The 19,696-nt window shown below is 45.9% G+C and overlaps 1 protein-coding gene across 3 annotated transcripts in view; it reads right to left on the bottom strand.

Moving 5' to 3' along the window:
* The window catches only part of ARHGAP25 (Rho GTPase activating protein 25), an 86,790-nt gene that overhangs the window by 15,969 nt on the left and 51,125 nt on the right, over positions 1–19,696 (bottom strand). For all 3 annotated transcript variants that reach the window (XM_066267296.1, XM_066267297.1, XM_066267295.1), the window contains 2 exons: positions 13,873–13,989; positions 1,150–1,357 (listed from right to left, as the gene is read on the bottom strand). In XM_066267296.1, the coding sequence (XP_066123393.1) occupies positions 1,150–1,357; positions 13,873–13,989 (325 nt within the window). The remainder of the gene's footprint in view (positions 1–1,149; positions 1,358–13,872; positions 13,990–19,696) is intronic.

Below are 19,696 nucleotides of genomic sequence, written 5' to 3'. Positions count from 1 at the left end.
AATTTCATACCCATAATCTGCTATAGTTGTAGCAACAACTCCACCCATTGCCTTCCTGTGAAAATACAGCACCCTTGCTAAAGTAACCTACTACATGCCAAGGGCAGCAAAGACAGACCTATGATGGTCCAAACTAAGACAATCACTATGAGAGTGGGAACAGATGGGCCTTGGAGATGCTTCAGAGGGAGAGTGGTCAATGTAAGAGCGAGAGGTGAGCAGTGAGACTGTCTACACAGCATGGCACCCAGCTGTCCGCCCTTTACCCAGGGTCAGCCCTGCTCCTCAGTCCGAAATGAACTTGAAAGAAAGGAATTTCAACCTTTGGAAGCTAGATAGTGTACAGGCCCTTCTTGCTAAATCTTGGTGTACGGGCTGCTGATTTGGAAAGAACAATGGTTTTTTCTTGCCAGCAGGACAAGTGCACACAGGCAACCAAGACAAATATTACACAATAGGCAGAGCACATGCAGCGTCAGGGCTGTGGCTGTACTAGCTGAGCATGGCAGACAAGAAAGCCTCGGCTGGGAGGCTGGAGGAGGTGGGGCCGGACGGGGATGGTGGTGAGAATCATCCCTACAGCTGATCTACCCCAAACCGGGCTGGGCGTCCTCCACGGAGGAGACTCGGAAAACAGCAGGCTGCCAACCTGTCAGTATGTACTCCCTCCGGAATGGCTCAGGACTAGGTTTAGAGTTGGCTAGTGCTGTGCTCCCCCAAATTGACACATGGCTCTGACCACTCTAGGAAAGCTGAGGAAGACCATCGGGGCCCTTGCGTCTAGACATGGTGTATTCTCCACCACCCAAGTCTGCTGTGTGGCCAACTCAGCTCCACGGTCTTCACCTGCTCCAAGGGCTGGGCCTGGAGCTAGGACCCTGCTTTCTCCCCCACCCCGCACTTCCCATCCTCCTATATTCTGAACATCTCCCGACTCTATCCTAGTTCACTTCGTCTCTCAGGTAATCAATCACCACATTCTCCTAATTGTGCTCCAGGCTCCCAAATTCTAAATTATGAGAGAAACAAAAGGCTCCTTGTGCTGTGAGCCAGAGCTCTAGGAAGTGTCTGCGTGAGTTCCACAGCTCAGCTGGAAGAGGGAGGTCCTCTTAGTAAGGGAGAGGGGCAGGTAAGGGGAAGACAGTGCACCTGTCAAAGGAGGGCCTCTCCCCTGCGTCAAAAGCATCTCTGAGCTGCTTCACCAGGTTGTCCTGTCCAGGCAGTCGGAAGATGCCCTCTTCATTCAGGCCGTGTTCGCGGATAAACTCAGCACACTTCTCCACGAGGATGGGCACCAGGTGTGGGCCAAACTTCTGCTCATAGGCCACGGTCTCATTCAAACGCTGGCCAAACACCGCTGGGAAGAGAAAAACAGGACCCGCTCATCACTGACTTCTGCTGACAGGTCTGAGTGCTTTGCTTATTTCTTGATTTTCTGTGTTCCTATGACCTTAAAGGTTTTAGGGAAATGATACCAAACAAAATAGAGGAAATGAATCAACCACAATGTTTCCCAAGGCTCTAAATTTGGGGCTGGAAATTGGGGCAGTCTCTGTCCGTCTTTTCCTACTGACACACATTTTTACATATTTTAAAAAGAGAGTCACCTTTACTGAGTGCTCATGTGCTGAGAATTGTGCTCGGCACCTTGATCATCTTTTCTCGTTTACTCTTGAGAGCAATCCCATGATGTGGTGTTATTGTTATACTCACCTTACTGTTAAAGACACTGAGCCTTAGAGGCATGGGCGATTGCCAAGGGCAGGTGCCAGGGCACGGTGCGGTCAGAATTCGAGCCCGGGCGGTCCGTGCAAGGGGGTGTGCACAGCGGCAAGCGGGCCGTTTGAACACTCTGCTGTGTCACACAGCATTAAAGCATAACGGTCTGTGCATAGATGGCTCAAAGTACATTCAACCATTCTGGCGTTTTCAATAATTTAGGTTGTTTACTACGTTTTATCATTATTAACATTAGCACATGGAGAGCAAATTCATTCGCCTAGCTGAGTTCCTGGAACATACATACTGCAATGTGTTACTTCTAATTAATTGTTTAATTAATTATTTCACATTTGGATGGATGAACATAGGTTTTTTTATTCTTTTGAACTATTTCCTTAGGGCAAAGTCCCACATGTAGAATTACTAGATCATGTGGTTTGAACATTTTTATCACTCGATGGTATGCAAATTGCTTTCCAAAAATCTTGTTCCAAATGACAGTGCCTCCAGCAAAGCATGTGTGGACAGCTCTACCCTCCCCTGTCAGCACTTGGCTCTGGACTCCCCCGCCCCAGCAGTGTAACAAGATTAGCTTATAAATGAGGCTAGTCATTGGCTACTAACTATTTTCCCACCAGGGCCCAAGCCCTCTGCATTCTGGAGGTTCAGAAGACAGGTCATGGCTTCCCCCTTGCCCTGTCTGAGTGTCCCTCTGTTATAATTAGGTCTCTATGGCACCGACCACTTCAACCCATGGACATCAGTTCCCAAAGCCCTTTGCTTTTCCCCATGATTCTCTCTCTGCTAAGTCCTCTAAACCCAGTCCCTAATTAATGTGGATTCCACCTGTGAAGAGCTGGAATAAGCTCTTGAATCTCCCATGCCCTTTCCAACCCCGCCCACTGCCCTAGGCCAGGCGAAGGGACCTCCTCTCTCACCTGTGACCGCATTTCTTCTAACACGTTCAGAGCTCTCCTGCTTCTTACCTGTCTAAACCACTGTCAACCTGAGCACATTCCCCCTGTATTTTTTTTTAGTTTGGGGAATGTGTTTACTAAAGCTGGAGAGAGTGAAACAAGGAAGGGCCTAGACTAGAAGAAGCAACAGGAGAGAGACTCAGTAGGGCTGGTTTGGCTCCTTAGAAACCTTATGAGAAAGAAGTGAGCACACTCTGGGAAGTCAGAGAGAAGGGGGCCTTGGAGACAGGTTCAGGGGCTTTGCCTGGGACGAGATGCCGCTGCCCATTGCTCGCTGGTTGCAAGACTCCTGGGGACCTTAGAGTTCAGGAGATGGACACTTGTAGGGGAATTAGAGAGGGGAAGGAAAGACGCAGGCGTGCTCCTGGCAGGGAGAGCACACCCCTTCCCCCCACCCCCGTTTTTAATATGCATCTACTTCTTCACAAATTGCCACAGCAGTGTTTTTCAGATTACCCCTCAAAGTCCTGGGGTTCTTCTGAAGCCCTTCCCTCACCATATCGCATGCTTGAGAGACAGGGCATGGGATCTAGGTGCAGCTGAACAGGGGGTCTCCATTCTCCCCAGTCCCCACCAGACCTGCTGGGCTGTGGTCTGTTTTATTGGTTTCAGTGAGATCGGTTAAATATTTTTTGTACCTAAAGTTTGAAACCCAGGGCGTTAGGTTGCCATTCAGCCTGGCCCCCAACTACCTTTCTGGCCTGACTTCCTGACATGCCCCCCAAGGCACCTCACCCCAGTGTTCCCAAAGCCCCTAGAGCTCCTGAGTCTTCATGCTGTTGGGTGATCTCTTCTCACTGCCCAGCCTGTTCATCTCTCCCCTTCCTGCCTACTGGGCTTCTGTTCGTCTTCCTTGGCCTGATTCAAATATTGTCACCTGTGCTAAGCCTTTCCTGACCCCAGCCTGAGAGATTCTGTCCTACTCTGGGTACCTGTATCCTTCTCAAATATCTCAATCCCTTCCACACTGTGCCATAGTTATTTGTATGTCCCAGAATCCTCTGTAAGACTGTGGGCTTCCTGGTGCTAGAAATATGAGGATGGTCTCTTTTATCTCCAGTCTTTAGCTTAGCATAGGACTTGGCACAAGGTAGAGAGTCAAAAAATTCTGCCAAATTACTTAATGAATTATTTCACCTTCAAGAAAATGCTTTCTATGATTGATGATAATTTTGGCATTTATTTAGTTTAAACACTAGTTGAGATCTGCTCAGTAGATCTATCCAGCTTCACGCTAACGTTTGTCAAGTACCCTGCCACAGGGAATGGGCTATCCAGACGAGGGAGCACTGTGCTCAGTTACCACTACATTATGAAAACGAAAGGACCCCATGCAAAATAATGAAAAACAATTAGAAAATGTCAATACAGTATAGAATTAGATTCCTATTTGTCTGTGAAAGGAGCTGGAGAGATATTTTCACCACAGTGGAAGGAAACAATTGAAATAATCTGACTTAAAATATAGACCACAAGACATCTGTAAAATTCCCTGTGAGGGGTCTATGGAGGAGCACTTCAAAGGGAGAGGCGGATGTGTTTCAGTGCAGCTGAGACTTGAACTCAAGGGGCCCACTGGGCCCATAACAAAAGATCTCCCAAACACAGTAAGATAATGTATGGCAGAGAAGTCAGGACTGTCAAATGTGAGCTGCATTTCTGAGGTCCCCAGGCAGAAGCTCCATTCTGCAGCTGGTCTGGAATCAAGCTCCCTCTTATTCCCCTCTGCACTGAGGGTCCTCTGACGTTCCTCCTCCCCGAATCTACCAGCCTTGTCCTGTGTTCCTTCTCTCTCCCTCCCATACTTCCCTGTCAGTCACTTCAGTGTCACTCCCCAGTACCATCATCATTTCCCAGATCCCCTCTTCTCTCCATCATCTCCGCTTTGCCCATCTCCGCTACCATCTCCACGCCTTCCTCAGCCACTGAGAGCCACGAGGGAACATTGCCTAACAGATCATGGAAATTTGTGTTCCAATCTCAGTAGGATCTTGGTTCCAAAACTTCACCATTCCCCCTGAGCTCACCGCCATTCCCTCTCCTCTCTGTCTCAGCAGGTGACCTTGTCTCCCCTTTCCCTTATCTCCCCAAAATGAAGATATCATGAGTGATCTCCCTCGTTTCCAGCTGCTGCCTCCCATCCTTCCGTCAGTCTGCCTATCTCTCCCAGAGGAAGGAAAGGACCCTGTGCTTTCATCTAAGATGATGTTTTCTTGAACTATAGGTTCCTTCCCTTTTCACCTCTTCCAGGATTTCACTCCTCTTTTTTATCTTAAAATTTTCTCCTTCAATTTAAAGAGTCTACATGAGTCTAAGTATTTGCTGTTTTATTAAAGACAAATCTCCCACCCTAGGTCTCAAACAACCGATACTCTCCTTTCTTCTGTTTGCCAATATACTTAACTAAAAATGTATCTACTTCTTGAAAGAATCATTCACTCTCACAGCCTTGACTTCTTCCCTTAGCATTCACTCCTCAATCTTTCAACCCACCCCCATCTGGTTTAATCAGACTGCATCGTTCCACCCAAATTGCTCAATAAAATTTCTAGTGTCCTCCTAATGGGCAAATCAAATCTGACCTATGTTTAGTCTGGTCTTCATTGAAGATTCTAATGGTGTTGATTCTTCTTCCTCCTCAAAACTTTCTCTCCATGAGACTACAAACCCATCCACTCTCATTTTATTCCTACATCCCTGTAGGCTCCTTTACGGTCTCCTTTACTATGCCCCTTCCCCTATCTGCTGTGTTATTTCCTGCCATTCCAGCTCAGATGTTCTCCCGCTCTAGTCATTCTCCTGGGAAAGGTCATACAATTCCATACATTTGAATATCACCTACAACTGGTAACTCAAAATCCACATATCTGGTCCCGATTTCTCTCTATCACTAAATCTCTATCCACATGATTTATTGCCGTTCTCTCTCTCTCTCTCTCTCCTTTATTCCATAAGTCCAACATCTAAAGGCAGTTCTCCCAGTGTCTTCTCCAATCTCACTCTCATCCTGCCCCCAACATTCACAAATCACCCCTTCTCCTGTAGCTTTCCTCACAGTCATAGCATTCAGTTGATCCAGCAATCAAGCACCAGACACTTTCCTAGGCACTGAGGATGCAAAGCTATTAATATAAGGTACTGGCTCACAACTAACCCAATTAGCAAAAGTGTGAGTGTTCGAATTATCTGCAATACCCCTCTACCCCTCCAGATAGATCAGTACATTCTAAAATACACTTTGAATTGTCTCTCTTCTTTATCTTTGCTGCTACTTTCAAAAGTACTCTAACGGTTTCTTATGCAACTCTTCTTGCAGATTCCTTTCACTGAAATTCACAAATCATTCAGCAAATAGAGACTGAGCATCTGCTGTGGGCCAGCCTCTTTGGGAGCTGGAGATTATACTAGGAAGAATGAAAAACAGTCTTTGCTCTTGGAAACTCTGGAGTGAAGGTCCTTCCTCCTTCTCCCCACCTAGAAACCTGATCTTCCTGCAGCCTGAGCTCAGATGTCTCCTCCTCAGAGGGACTTGATCACTCCCCTCTGTGCTCCTAGGGCTCCCTGTATGTACCACTATTCAATCACTTACAATGATTTATTTAAACATCTCTCTCTTCCACTGGACTGTGGGCTCCTCAAGGCCGACAGACTGTCTGGCTCATCATCTACTTTTGTCTCTTGGCACAGAGCCGGCATGTGATGGACCAGTCCGCACCAAGCTGCTACTACCTGTCATCTCCAATCGCCCCTGTCCTCAGCCTTGTCTCTCCCAAGCACACACTGATTAGCATTTCTTCATACTTACACTTGTCAGGATCAATGGCCTCGTCCACATATTCAGATCCTAGGGTCACATTCTTTGTCTTCATGTTAATTACTCTATCAGCTACATGTGACACAGCAAATCACCCTCCTTCCTGAGACACATTTTCACACGGCTTGTGGCCCACCATTCTCTCAGTTCTCCATTTATCTCATTGGCTGCTCCTTTTCAGCCTCCTCTGGTAACGCCTTCTTTTCTCCTTGTCCTCTAAATGTCAGAGTGTCCCAGCTTTTCTTTACTTACTACACATACACATCATAGTCTTGCAGCTTTAATACCACCCATACCAAACTTTACATCTCTAGCCTGCAACTCAGCCAAAGCTATTCTCTCCAACAAGACATAACCACTACAAGCTCTAGAGACATTGGGCCCAACGGGGTCCCTTCTTACATAAAAAAGAGGGTCCCTTCTTATACCCTTTTTTGTTTGTCTAGGTTGGGCTTCGTCACTCTTCATCTCAGATTGCATATGCGGAGTTTGGAGTACAAAACATCCTGGAACTACAGAGACCCAATCCTGAGTCCGACCTGCCTCTGACTTCTAGGTCCTGGTTGCCACCCTCTGATCCTGGATGAACATGAAATAGCCTAGATCAGGGACACAGATGAACTGAGATGACCCAACGAACCTGAAAAAGAATCTAGTGAAAGAGGAAGACAGAAGATTGGGTGGGAGACACTCAAAGACCGTTTTCAGTCCTGGCCGGCTAGCTCGGTCTGTTAAAAGCTTCATCCTAAAACAATGAGGTTGCAGGTTCAATCTTTGGTCAGGACACACACAGGAAGCAACCAAAGAATGCACGATTGAGTGGAACAACAAATGCTTCTCTTCTCCCTCCTCTCTCTCCCTTCCTCTCTATCTCCATAGAAATTCCATAAAAGTTAAGCCCTGCCTGGACAGCTCTGAAGCGTCATCCTGGAGCTCAGAGGTTGCTGGTTCAGTCCCCTGTCAGGGCACATACAGGAGCAGCTCGATGTTCCTGTCTCTCTCTCTTCCTGCCTCTCTCAAAAGAAAAAGAAGAAGACCATTCTCTACCCCCAGGACACCAGGGACAAAACCCAGGCTTCTCCTTCTGTGCCACATCTTCCTAGGTCGCACCTGCTCACTGATCTTTCTCCCCACTGCCAGCCACTCGTTCACGTGAGGTTGTTCCTCATGGCTGGCCAGACAACATGAACAGAGGCATGTCTGTCTCAAAAGATACAAATTTTAATTGATTAGCTGGCTATAATGTCATAATAATTATTAACAAATTTAATTAAGCTAGTTCTATGTCAAAATACTCATACGTGTTTTCACATGCATTCTCACTCAGTCCTCATAAGAACCATAGGAAGTAGATACTACTGTTCCATTTTACAGATGAGAAACTGAGACTCAGATGTGTCCAAGGTTGCATTGGCCCTATGATTCTAAAGTCAGTGATTTAATTCCTTCCGTTTAAAGTCAGTGGAATAAAATTGCCTGGGAGAAATTTCAGACATCATCAAGTCTCAAGCGTTAGGAGACAGTGGTGGAGAGCTGCCCAGTCTCTGCTCCCAGGCCATCCTCCAGCCTTCGCTTCTGAAGACTCCTCCCCAGTTTTGTTAAAAGAACCCGGGAACATAGGGTTGGTTTGGGAGATGAAAATGGAAGGATTAGCTTCCTTTCTAACCTGGTCTCTTCCTTATCATTACCCAAACACCCCTGGGTTCGGGACAAGTGCCCCTTCGCACCTCAGGTCACCAGAGGAGCCAGCCCCGCCCCTCTCCCGCTCCTGCCTCTACCTCTCTGCACCGCCCTGTCGGCCAGACCAAGCCCGGGACCTGCTTCCCACGGCTCCGGGAGCTTCCCCACCCCTGGCAAGAGAGGGACTAAACAGAACTGGGCAAGTGTCTTTTAGTGGAAGAACTGAATCACAGAATAGGGAAACAATACCTTTCTTACGGAGCTTGCAGGCTTTCTTCCTGAAATTCCAGCCAAAGAGCAGGGCCAGGGAGGGAAAGCCACAGCCCGTTTCCCACTGCGGCATCCTGGGAGTATGGGGCAGGCAAGGGCACGGAATCACAGCCTCTGCTGGGTCGGCCTCGAGCCTTTCCTCCTCCCCGGGCTGGAAGAACCACCCTCTCTCGCTTTCAGACCAGCACATGCTTGTAAATACTGCTCGGGTTCTGACTCCAGCCCAGAAGCGCTGGGATCTGCAGGCACCTGCCCCAGGCGCTCCCTTCCTCCTTCCCACACCACTTCCCCTCCCCACTCACCTTTACACACATGACTCTTGGCTTTGAAAGAGGGAACATAAAGCCGTCAGGGCCCACAATAAAAATAAGTGCCTCCTTTTACTTAGCAGCTAATTGTCAACTGCCACTCCAGAGATACCATGGAGGTGGGTTAAAAAAAATTCCTCACGCAAGCCCTTAGCAGCATTGCCCCATATATCAAAGCCTCTGGCAGGAACACAGGATTTCACTTAGCGTGATGAAGCCAGACCACCCTTCCCTAGAAACGCTTTCGCAATTGCAGGTGGCTCAGGCAAGCCTTCAGAGAGAACCGTCTTGGAGGTGGGTTGCTGGATAAACTGAGATGATTCTCCCCCTCCTGTTGAGATGACTTAGCAAATAGTGCAGCAACCCTACCAGACAGGCCCAGGAGACCTGAAATGGATTCTTGGCATCACTGGAGTGGGAGATGGAGGTGGGGGTGGGGGTGGGGAACCCTGATAGGTAGGAATAGGGAGGATTGCCAAGAAAGGCCCTGGGCAGTGTGATGCTGCCAAACCAAGTATTCATCTCTCCATTCACTCACAGGCCAGGAAGAGAGGACTCATCTTAAATAACACATTCTCCTTCGTGTTGAATTCCCTCTCATGTCCTGGCAATATTACCTCTGAAATACCTGTATTGCACAAACCTATTTATTTCTCTTCATCTACAACATCACCACCCTCTTCCAAGCCACCTTTGAATGAAGAACAACTTTAACAAGACTGTCTCCATGGTTATCACCTTCCTTTCACTCCAGAGCCTGTTATTTCTGTCACAGGACCTTTGCACATGCTATTTCTCTGACTGAGACACTTTCTCTTCCTCTTTTTCTGCTTAGTTAGCCTCTATTGGCTCTTCAGATTTAAGCTTAATCATTGCTAATTCAGGGCTTCCCTGAATTTCCTGTCAAACACAATTTTCCCCCACATGTTCTCACAAATTTTTCCTTTGTGATACTTTTTAGAGTTGTAATTTTATAGTTTTCTAGAATTAATTTCTGTGTCTTCTACTATACTGTGAGCTCCTTGAGAGAAAGGACTTTGTCTTTTCTTTCTTCTCTCTCTTCTTTACTCTCTGTATTTCTCTCTGTCTGTCTGTCTCCCTCGCTCACTGTTGTACCATTGGTGCTAGTGCTTGGCTTATGACATGCTCATGAAACATTTGTTGACTAAATGAATAAATTTGTATCTGTCTGATGTTAGGATCTGTGGGGAGGGGAATGAGAGAATTAGTGAAAATAAGAAAAAATGTTCCTTCTTAATGTTCAGTTTAGCTAGAGAGAAAGAACCAGAACACATGGAATAACAATGAGTCACAGAGCAGCACACTCCCGCAAGCTAAACTGTTCTACAGACTGTGAAATCATGCTCTGAAGAACACAGAAAACTTAAAAAATGAGAGGAAGCAAGGAAATCTAGGCATTTAACAATCCAGTTCTTAAGTGCTCTATGGCCAGTGTTGGTAAGCACACAAGGGGGCCTAACACCTGGGACCTACCCCAGGGTCTATGATCTGGTCAGGCCAAGCAGAGCTGTGTACAGTTGCAGTGTTTATGCCCCGAGTGAGGGCCTGAGTACAACCTCAGATGGTCAGCCTCCTGAGGAAGAGTGCAGAGCATGTTCCCACTGAGTAACAATGTGCAGTGTGAACTGCCCGCTCTCTGGGGACAGGACAGAAACCAGGCTTCAGTGTGGGGATCTAGGGAAGGCAGAGCCCTCTTACTAAAAGGAGAAAACATTTCGGAGAGAACAGGTAGCTCTGCACCTGGGAACAAGTCGCTAGAAGTGGAGATGTGATCCCCTCTTTTTCCTTTCTCCTACTGAAACTGGCAGAGCCTAGAACTACACCCAGAGCTTCTGGGGAAGGTGCTGTCTCTACGCGTGATATTGTGGTTGAGAGTAAGACATATATACTTGGGCTTTGACTCTTTCCTGGCACTGAGCTCCTGAAACTAGTGGAATTTCCTGTATGAGAGTTACAAAGGTATCTTTTGTCATTTGGAAAGTACCTAACGGTAGGGGGCTAGTTGCTGGTGGAACCAACCATGTGATTAGAGGGTTAGAACTTTCAGTTCCACCCTCCAAACTCAGAACTCGAGGAAAGAGAGAGGGCCTGGAGGTTGAATCAATTGCCAATGGCCAATGACTTAATCAATCATACCTTTGTTATGAGGCCTCCATAAAAACCCAACAGGACAGGATTCAGAGAACTTCTGGCGGTGGTGAACACAGGGAGGTGTGAGGAGAGGAACTCCTGAAGAGAGCATGGAAGCTCCACGCCCCTTTTCCCATACCTTGCCCTATGCATCTCTTCTACCTTGCTATTTCTGAGTTATGTCATTTTGTAATAACTGTCATCTAGTAAGTAAACTGGTACCCAGAGTTCTATGAGCTGCTTTAGCAACCTAATCAAATCCAAGAAGGTCATTGGAAACCTCTGATCTATAATCAGTCATCCAGAAGCACAAGTAATCATCTGGACTTGTGATTGGCATCTGAAGTGTGTTGTATTTGAGATCAGTCTTGTATACCTGAACCCTTAACCTGTGAAATCTGATGATATATTGGGGTAGATAGTGTCAGAACTGAGTTAAATTGTAGGACACCCAGCTGGTAGCTCAGACGTGTAGGAAACACAGACGCACCCACATTGGTAATGGTTCCTGAATCAGATAAGGTGAGAGGAACGCTCAGGGCCAGCCACAAGGCAGGAGGAGCCAAGGGGAAGCAGCGATGTGCTGTGGAATCCATGTGAGCTGTCTCTCCCATCAGAGGAGAAGGGAGACAGGAAGGGGATTGGGCAGGAAGAGGCCTTAGTTCTGCAGAACGGTCACTCAAGTGACTTCTATAACTTAAAGTTGTGATTCATTACTTGGGGCATATAGATGGACAACAGGAGTCTGAACACATATTGCAGTTGAATTCAAAACTGGTTTGTCTGAATGTTTTTCTGGGAAGAACATCCAAAGATTTTATAGAGTATTTTAAGGGGTCTATGAATCTTAAAGAACTTAGCTAAAGCTCACTATTAATGTGCTTGGAGGAAGATCATTCTAGAAGGAGCCACCCACTTACCGAATAATTTTGTAAGTAAGATGGTAGTCATCTAACAAAGTGGAGAGAACAGGAGAGTAGAACATAGTGTTGCTATGGGAAGAGGGGACCATTTCTTTGCACATTTATTTAATAAATACTTATTGAGTACCTACTGTGTCAGGCACTTTTAGATTCTGGGATACAGCACTGCCCAAAACAGAGGAAAAAATTCTTGCCAAGTTGACACTCATTCTAGTGAGAGGAGACCAACTGTGCACAAAGCAAATGAGTAGAATTGTTAGCCTGTCAGAAGAAGGTAAACGCCAAGAGGAAAACAAAGCAGGAAGGGGTATCGGGAGGGCTGGGAGTTGGGCAGGGAAGGGGTTCAAAGCCAAATGAGGTGACCAAGGGCGGGCTCACTGAGGTGATGTCAGAGCAAAAAACTGAAGAAAGCAAGAGTCTCAACCATACAGCTACCAGGGAAAAGAGAATTCCAGGCACAGGAAACAGCAAGTGCAAAGACCCTGAGTCAGAAACATTTCTAAGGTGTTTGGAGAAGAAAGGAGGCTGGTGAGTTTGGAGTGAAATGAGCATAAGAGGGGGCTCTGGAAACCAAGGGCAAAGGTAATGGGGGGGCAGACTGCGTGCTGTGGGGCATTAGAGGGCTTCTGACATTTCCTCTGAGATAGAAAGGAGCGATTGGACAGTGTTGAGTGAAGAAGAACCTTGATATGACAGACAGGTTTAACAGGTTCACTCTGGCTGCTCTGTTGAAAACACTGTAATTCAGACAAGACAGGAGGGCACCTCAACAAGGACGGTAGTAGTAAAGGTCTTGAGCAGTGGGCAGGTTCTGGGTGGAAAAAGCCATAGAAAGCTTTCACAAATGGCTAAAATGAGGCAGCAGCAATATTCTCAGAGACTTCCCAATGGTTGAGGGTGCATGCCCTGCCTATCTAGCAGACCCAAGGGGCACTTTACAAGTGGCACCTGCTATGGTGCAAGACAGCCACCTACAGAGGCAGGAGCCCTGCTCCCTGCTCCTTCACAGCTGGGTTCCATGGACAAATACACCATTTACTTCTTCAAGACCAAAGCTTCCTGATTTACAAACAGGAAGAACAAATGTCTGACTCTTCCTGGGAACTAAGACTGGACTCAGCTGTCTTCAAATGCCTTTTCATCCTGAGATCCATATGTGGGTTCAATTAGGGGCTTAAAGAACATCTGAAATGCCACATCAGAGCCAAACCCCATTTCTTGAATGAATAAATAGTTCTGTACTCTTCTTTCTCCTCCCCTGAACTTTCCCCTGCCTAGAGGACTTCTGCTTGACTTGCTTCTCAGGGCAGTGGCCTTGGGGAGGGGGAAAGAAGAAATCCCCATGTAGATATGACAGAGTGCAGCAGTTCCCTGTGGCAAGGCTGAGCCAAGGACCATGTGGGACACAGATACTGGTTACAGCACACAGGCAATATTTTGACTCAATAGAGGTGCATGATAAGGCAACATCCAATACCCTTGAATGCAGATAGCCTAAAGCACTGGACTGGGGAAAACAGAAAATGTCAACATTTTCACAATCCAGGGCAATAAGAAAGGTAGTAGCTAAGCTTATGCAGGCTGAATAGCATATTATAGAGCTTTAGTAAATCAAAACCTCATCTCAGTTGAATTAGCACAATAAAAAATATTGTTTGGGAACTGGGGAATTGGTAGTGAGACCATGTTACTCTTTTTTTTTTTTGTAATAGACTGCTACTGTTCAGGATGACTGAGGCAGGCACTTTTGAGTTTAGCTGTCCCATCCAAGTCACTTCTTTTCTTGTTGCCCCTACTGGGGAGGTCACGGGCCACAGAAATGCCTCCTTACCCCAGATCCTGGGTTCACTGATTCCAGCTGAGGTCACCTGGAGAGAAAAGCTAAAGCCTTGACCATGAGCATGGCTTCAGAGTTGTCCTCTGGTCTTCTTTGAGCACCGTTCAAGGAAAGATCATGTCTGGAGCCACTTCCTCCCCACCCCTAAGATGTTACATACACCTGCCCAGAAACACATCAGGGTCCTTACCTCCAGAGGGTGTGCCAGCAACTCTCCTAAGGAATTTAACCCACTCCTCCATCTCTGCCTGGGAGCTGGCCATGAGGACATAGCAGTCCTGTCCCGTGCGACTCTGGTCCCATGACGCTGGAGGAAGAAGTAACACTAATGAAGGTCTTAAAGTGGTAAGGGGCTGGCTCAGGGGGAAGCAAGGAGAAACTGAACCTGAAGAGCTTCCTTTCTTTAATTAAACAACCAATCAAACAACACAGAAACATTATCTACTTATCCTCAGTGGCACTAAAGATCTGTGCACCTTTATTGTTTTTGCTGAAGCTCTAATTCTATAGACAAACTACAGTGTGTCCGTAAAGTCATGGTGCACTTTTGACCGGTCACAGGAAAGCAACAAAAGACGATAGAAATGTGAAATCTGCACCAAATAAAAGGAAAACTCTCCCAGTTTTATACCTATTCAGTGCAGTTTGATGTGGGCTCTCGCACAGATTTTTTAGGGCTCCTTAGGTAGCTATCCTGTATAGCCTCTACAGACTCATCACTGACTGATGGCCTACCAGAACGGGGTTTCTCCACCAAACTGCCAGTTTCCTTCAACTGCTTATCCCACTGAGTAATGCTATTCCTATGTGGTGGTGCTTTATTATAAACCCGCCAATATTCACGTTGCACTTTAGTCACGGATTCGAATTTAGCGTGCTACAGAACACACTGAAGTTTCCTCTGTACCGTCCACATCTCGACTGGCATGGCCATGGGCTGCTCCGCTGTATACACCGTGTTACATCATCATTTGCACATGCGCACATGCTGCCACATCATCCTACAAAAACTGGGAGGGTTTTCCTTTTATTTGGTGCAGATTTCAACATTTCTATCGTCTTTTGTTGCTTTCCTGTGACCGGTCAAAAGTGCACCATGACGGCCATGGCCGGTTGGCTCAGTGGTAGAGCGTCGGCCTGGTGTGCAGAAGTCCCGGGTTCTATTCCCGGCCAGGGCACACAGGAGGAGCACCCATCTGCTTCTCCACCTCTCCCCCTCTCCTTCCTCTCTGTCTCTTTCTTCCCCTCCCGCAGTGAGGCTCCATTGGAGCAAAGATGGCCCGGGCGCTGGGGATGGCTCCTTGGCCTCTGCCCCAGGTGCTAGAGTGGCTCTGGTCACCCTGGAGGGGCAAAGCATCGCCCCCGGTGGGCAGAGCGTAGCCCCTGGTGGGCGTGCCGGGTGGATCCCGGTCGGGCGCATGCAGGAGTCTGTCTGACTGTCTCTCCCCATTTCCAGCTTCAGAAAAATACAAAAAAAAAAAAAGTGCTCCATGACTTTACGGACACACTGTATTGACCATGATGGTTTGCAATCAGGATGACTTGGGCTGAGAGCTGCTCCCATGGAGGACAGAAGCCATTTGCTACCGAAAAGGAAGAGGAAATTCATGGGCAGTTTTTGTATTAGAGAATACAGGATCAGCTCGTACAAATTTGAAGACTTCATTTCAACATGTCAGTCATGGGTACTTTCCTAAGCTACCCTGGAACTCAGTGTGAGGGTCGGGAAGGGAACAGCAACTCAGGAAGAAGAGACAATAAACATATGTGTGCCTTTCTCACAAAATTGGTGCTTCTTTCAGGATTGCTGCTCTTCTGCCTTCACAAGACATTGCAAATGGTAGGTTCTCAATACATATTTCATGGACAAATGAAGTTTGTTAGGACCTTTTTTACCATTTTTACTTAAAACACAGATTATAAACAGATATGTGTAGTGATTCTTTCTCTCTTTTTTTTTTGTATTTTTCTAAAATGAGAAGCAGGGAGGCAGACAGACTCCCATGTGCGCCTGACTGGGATGCACCTAGCATGCCCACTAGGGGGCAATGCTCTCCCCATCTGGAGGGTTTCTCCATTGCAACTGGAGCCTTTCTAGTGCCTGAGGCAAGGCCATGGAGCCATCCTCAGTGGCTGGGCCAATGTTGCTCAAATGGAGCCTTGGCTGCAGGAGGGGAAGAGAGAGATGGAGAGAAAGGAGAGGGGGGAGGGATAGAGAAGCAAATAGGTGCTTCTTCTGTGCGCCTTGGCTGGGAATCAAACCAGCACTTCCATACGCCATGCTGATGCTCTACCACTGAGTCTACTGGCCAAAGCCTGTGTAGTGTTTCTTGAATTGGTATTCTTAAAAAGACAAAGAGGTGGAGAAAATGATAGAGGTTGGGGGGATGGTAGGGGAGGAGACCAAGAGAAAGAATGAGAGAAATGACAAAAATGAGAAACAAGGAGAGAGAAGGAGAAAAGAGAAAGGAGGAGAGCATCAAGCATGGGTCTTAGGAAGAACAAGAATATAATAGCAATCCATTACAAGATACTATTAAATTTCAAAGTGTCTTTGTAGACATCACCCCATTCTTCTCTCAATGTCATTTAGGGCATTTCCCTAAAAGAGAGTCTGTTGGAGCACTACATTTGTGTCCAAACTTGTGTTTTCTTGCAGGAAAACAAAAGACTTTCACATTCCCATTGGTTATGATCTCTTGAACTTATGTCACCCAGCTTCACCTTCTTTGACCTTTTGTGCTGACCTAATTCTGAATCTGTCTTATCATTAGGTCATCAGCTCTTCTGACCAGAAGTGTCAGTTCATGGAAGCCCTGGCTATTCAGGAACATCCTGAGACCTGGGTGTTTCCAAAAGAAGAATGGGAAGCAAAAGGTCTCATATCATAGAAATGACAATATTCCTTTGACCTAGTATCATTCCACTCTACAGATAATGTAACTGAAGTCCAGAAATGCAAAAGTACCTGCTCATTGTAACCAGTAAGTTACTGCCATACTCAGGCCAAGGAAGGATACTGGTCTCCTTCCTTCCAATAGCCCATATTGCTTCAAATTTGACCTTGGCCAAAATTTATCTGGTATCCTTCCCCACTATGTCTACATGCCAATCTACTCCATTGTTAGGAACACACCTTTTCAATTTACCCTGATTCCTGGGAGATCCTTTAGTTTGATCATGACAACCACATTGAGAAACATCCAGCTCTCAAGATGTTTCTGAGTGGCCAAGGCTTCCAGGGACTTGCTCCTCTGGTCAGAACCCAGTGACAAGATATACCAAGTCATCCTAAAAGGTAAAGAAAGTGAGGCACACTCTGGCTGGATATCTCATTGGTTAGAATATTGCCCTACTATGCCAAGGTTGCTGGTTTGATCCCTGGTCAGGGCACATACAAGAATCAACCAATGAATACATAATAAGTAGAGCAACAATTCAATATTTCCCTCTCTTTTTCTCTCTCTCAAATCAATAAATTTATTTATTTATTCATTTTAGAGAGGAGAGAGAGAGATAGAAAGGGAGGAGCAGCAGGAAGCATCAACTCCCATATGTGCCTTGACCAGGCAAGCCCAGGGTTTTGAAACAGTGACCTCAGCGTTCCAGGTCGAGGCTTTATCCACTGCGCCACCACAGGTCAGGCTTAAATCAATAAATATTTTTTTAAAGTGAGGCACAGTGATATTAATTCAGGTTCAAGAAACCAGAAAAAAGGTTATTTTAAAATCTTTTGTTGACCTATAAAAAATTTAAGTTTGGGCCCATTGAGGTGCTAAGCTGGGCTGTCTTTGGAGAAAATTGCTTAACATTAATACAAAGTCCATGAATAGCAACTCTGCCATCAGAGGCATACTTTCTCTGACTTAAAAAGTTTGTTCAACCTGTGTCCTTGTCAGAAAAGACTCCCTTTCTTTCTTCCCCTACCTAAGGAATTCCTATTCATTTTCAAAAATCTAACTCAAATGTCATCTTCTCTAGAGACCCTTTCTTAATACTTTCTCCCACTTCAAATTCAATGGGTAGACTCTATTCTAAATCCCTTAACATTCTATCCTTACCTCTCTCACAGCACTAACTAAACTATCCTAAACATTGGTTTCCTTATCATTAATATCTAGGCAATCACTTAATACATCCCGACATAAAGCCCTGATCTTACCCCCAAAACTTTCTACAAGCACGAATCTTAGCAAATGCGTCCTTCCCATTGTTGAGGTAAAAACCTTGAGGTCAACCTTGACCACTCTTTCCCACACCAAATCCATCATCAAACGAAGTCCCCTCCACCTTCAAAATGCATCCAGTAAACAATTATTCCTCACCCCTTCACTGTTCCCACCTCTGACTTGGATCATTGCAATAGTTTTTTCACTGGTCTCCCTGCCCTGTCCAAGTCCCTTGTCAGTCTCAGCTCAAAAGTCAGATCATGTCACTTCTTTGCTCAAAACGTCCCGATGGCTTCTCACCCTTGTAGCATAAAAACTAAACTTTTTACAACTGCTTGCACATGCCGGTAAAATCTGTGCTCACCCCTGACTGAATGTCCTACTCTTCTTTCCTGTCTTCATTCCGCTGTAACCACATTGGTCTCTTTGATGTTTCCTGAACATGTGAAATAGACTCAGAGACTCTGCACGACTGTTCCCCTTCCTGGAATGCTCTTCCTCCAGATGGGCACTTGACTCCTTCCTTTAGCTCCCTCAGAACCCCCCTCAAAGGTCTCCTTCTCAATGATGCCTACTCTGCCTGCTCTACTTAAAATGACAAATCAACCACTGCCATCCCCACCTCAGCTAGTACTTTCTCCTTCTTTGCTTAATTTTTCCCATAGCACTATTCTATCATAAAAACTATACAAACTATACAAGTTACTCATTCATTTGGTTTTTTCTCAGTCTCCTCCCACATAGGCTGCTTACAAGCTATTCTGTTCTTTCCTGGATTTCCAGTTCCTACAATAGTGCTTGTTTCATAGAGGTGGTCAGTAACATAGTTGAGTAAATAAATGACATCTGATAAGGAGGTGTGAGATTTAAAGACAACATCATATGCAACAGAGATATAACTCACTTATCATCTCTCTCCCCCTTTGGGTGGGAGAACAGATCATTTTTCTGCTAGAGGTAGGAGGGAGAGAGAAATGTGCCTTAAATATTTTCCTGTCCTAAATAAAGAAAAACATAATTACAAGAAAGGTCTTCTCTGTGGTCTTTGTGCAACTAATGCTGGAGAGCACAGAGAGAGGACCCTGATTAGGAAGGTCTGTTCTTATGCCAGCAATGGCCCCTGAGAATCATCTTGCACAAGAGGATGACAAAAAGAGAGACTTGAAAATTCTCTGCATTGTAACCTGAAGGGCTGTCTCACTTTCGGTTGGGAGGAGCTTTGGAAATGATGGCACCTTCAGAAAAATTGTTTCCTACCTATTATTGCTTTACAATTGTTGTTTGTCTTGATAAGACTCATGTGTGTGTGTGCAAGAGAGAGAGACAGAGATGTGTAAGAATTCCCCCAGCAGCACAGAAGACTGTGCAAATGTAGTGAGAATGAGAGAACAAGTCTTCATCTGACCCTAGCACAGAAATCCTTGAGGATACTGGGTTTTTGATGCAACACCACGGTGAATTGCAGCTGGAGCCTGGAGGTTGGTTGCATCCCATGGACTACTCAGAAGGGATCCTAGGAACAAAAGAAGCCTGTGGAAAACAGGTGGGTTTTCCCAGAGAGGAGAATTGATAAAGTAAACCTGTCCTCTGAGAAGGAAGATAGAAAAGCAAGAGAGTGCCCATGAGGGGCTCCCTGGGAAGAGCTGAACTTTCTTTTCTAATGTTTTTCTTTGTTTTCTATTAATAACCATTTCCAGTTTTAGGATTTTCTTCTCATTATAATTTCCTTTAGTGCTTCCCAAAATATCAAACACATAACTATATACCAGGCACTGTACCAAGTGTTTCTTTTCTTTTCTTTTTTTTTTTTTTTTTTTTTTTTTTTGACAGCAACAGAGAGAGGGA

The sequence above is a fragment of the Saccopteryx bilineata genome, chromosome 3, assembly GCF_036850765.1.
Source record: "Saccopteryx bilineata isolate mSacBil1 chromosome 3, mSacBil1_pri_phased_curated, whole genome shotgun sequence".
Taxonomy (NCBI): Eukaryota; Metazoa; Chordata; class Mammalia; order Chiroptera; family Emballonuridae; genus Saccopteryx; species Saccopteryx bilineata.
The sequence above is the reverse complement of the archived record's forward strand: the minus strand, read 5'-3'. Positions and strand labels throughout refer to the sequence as shown.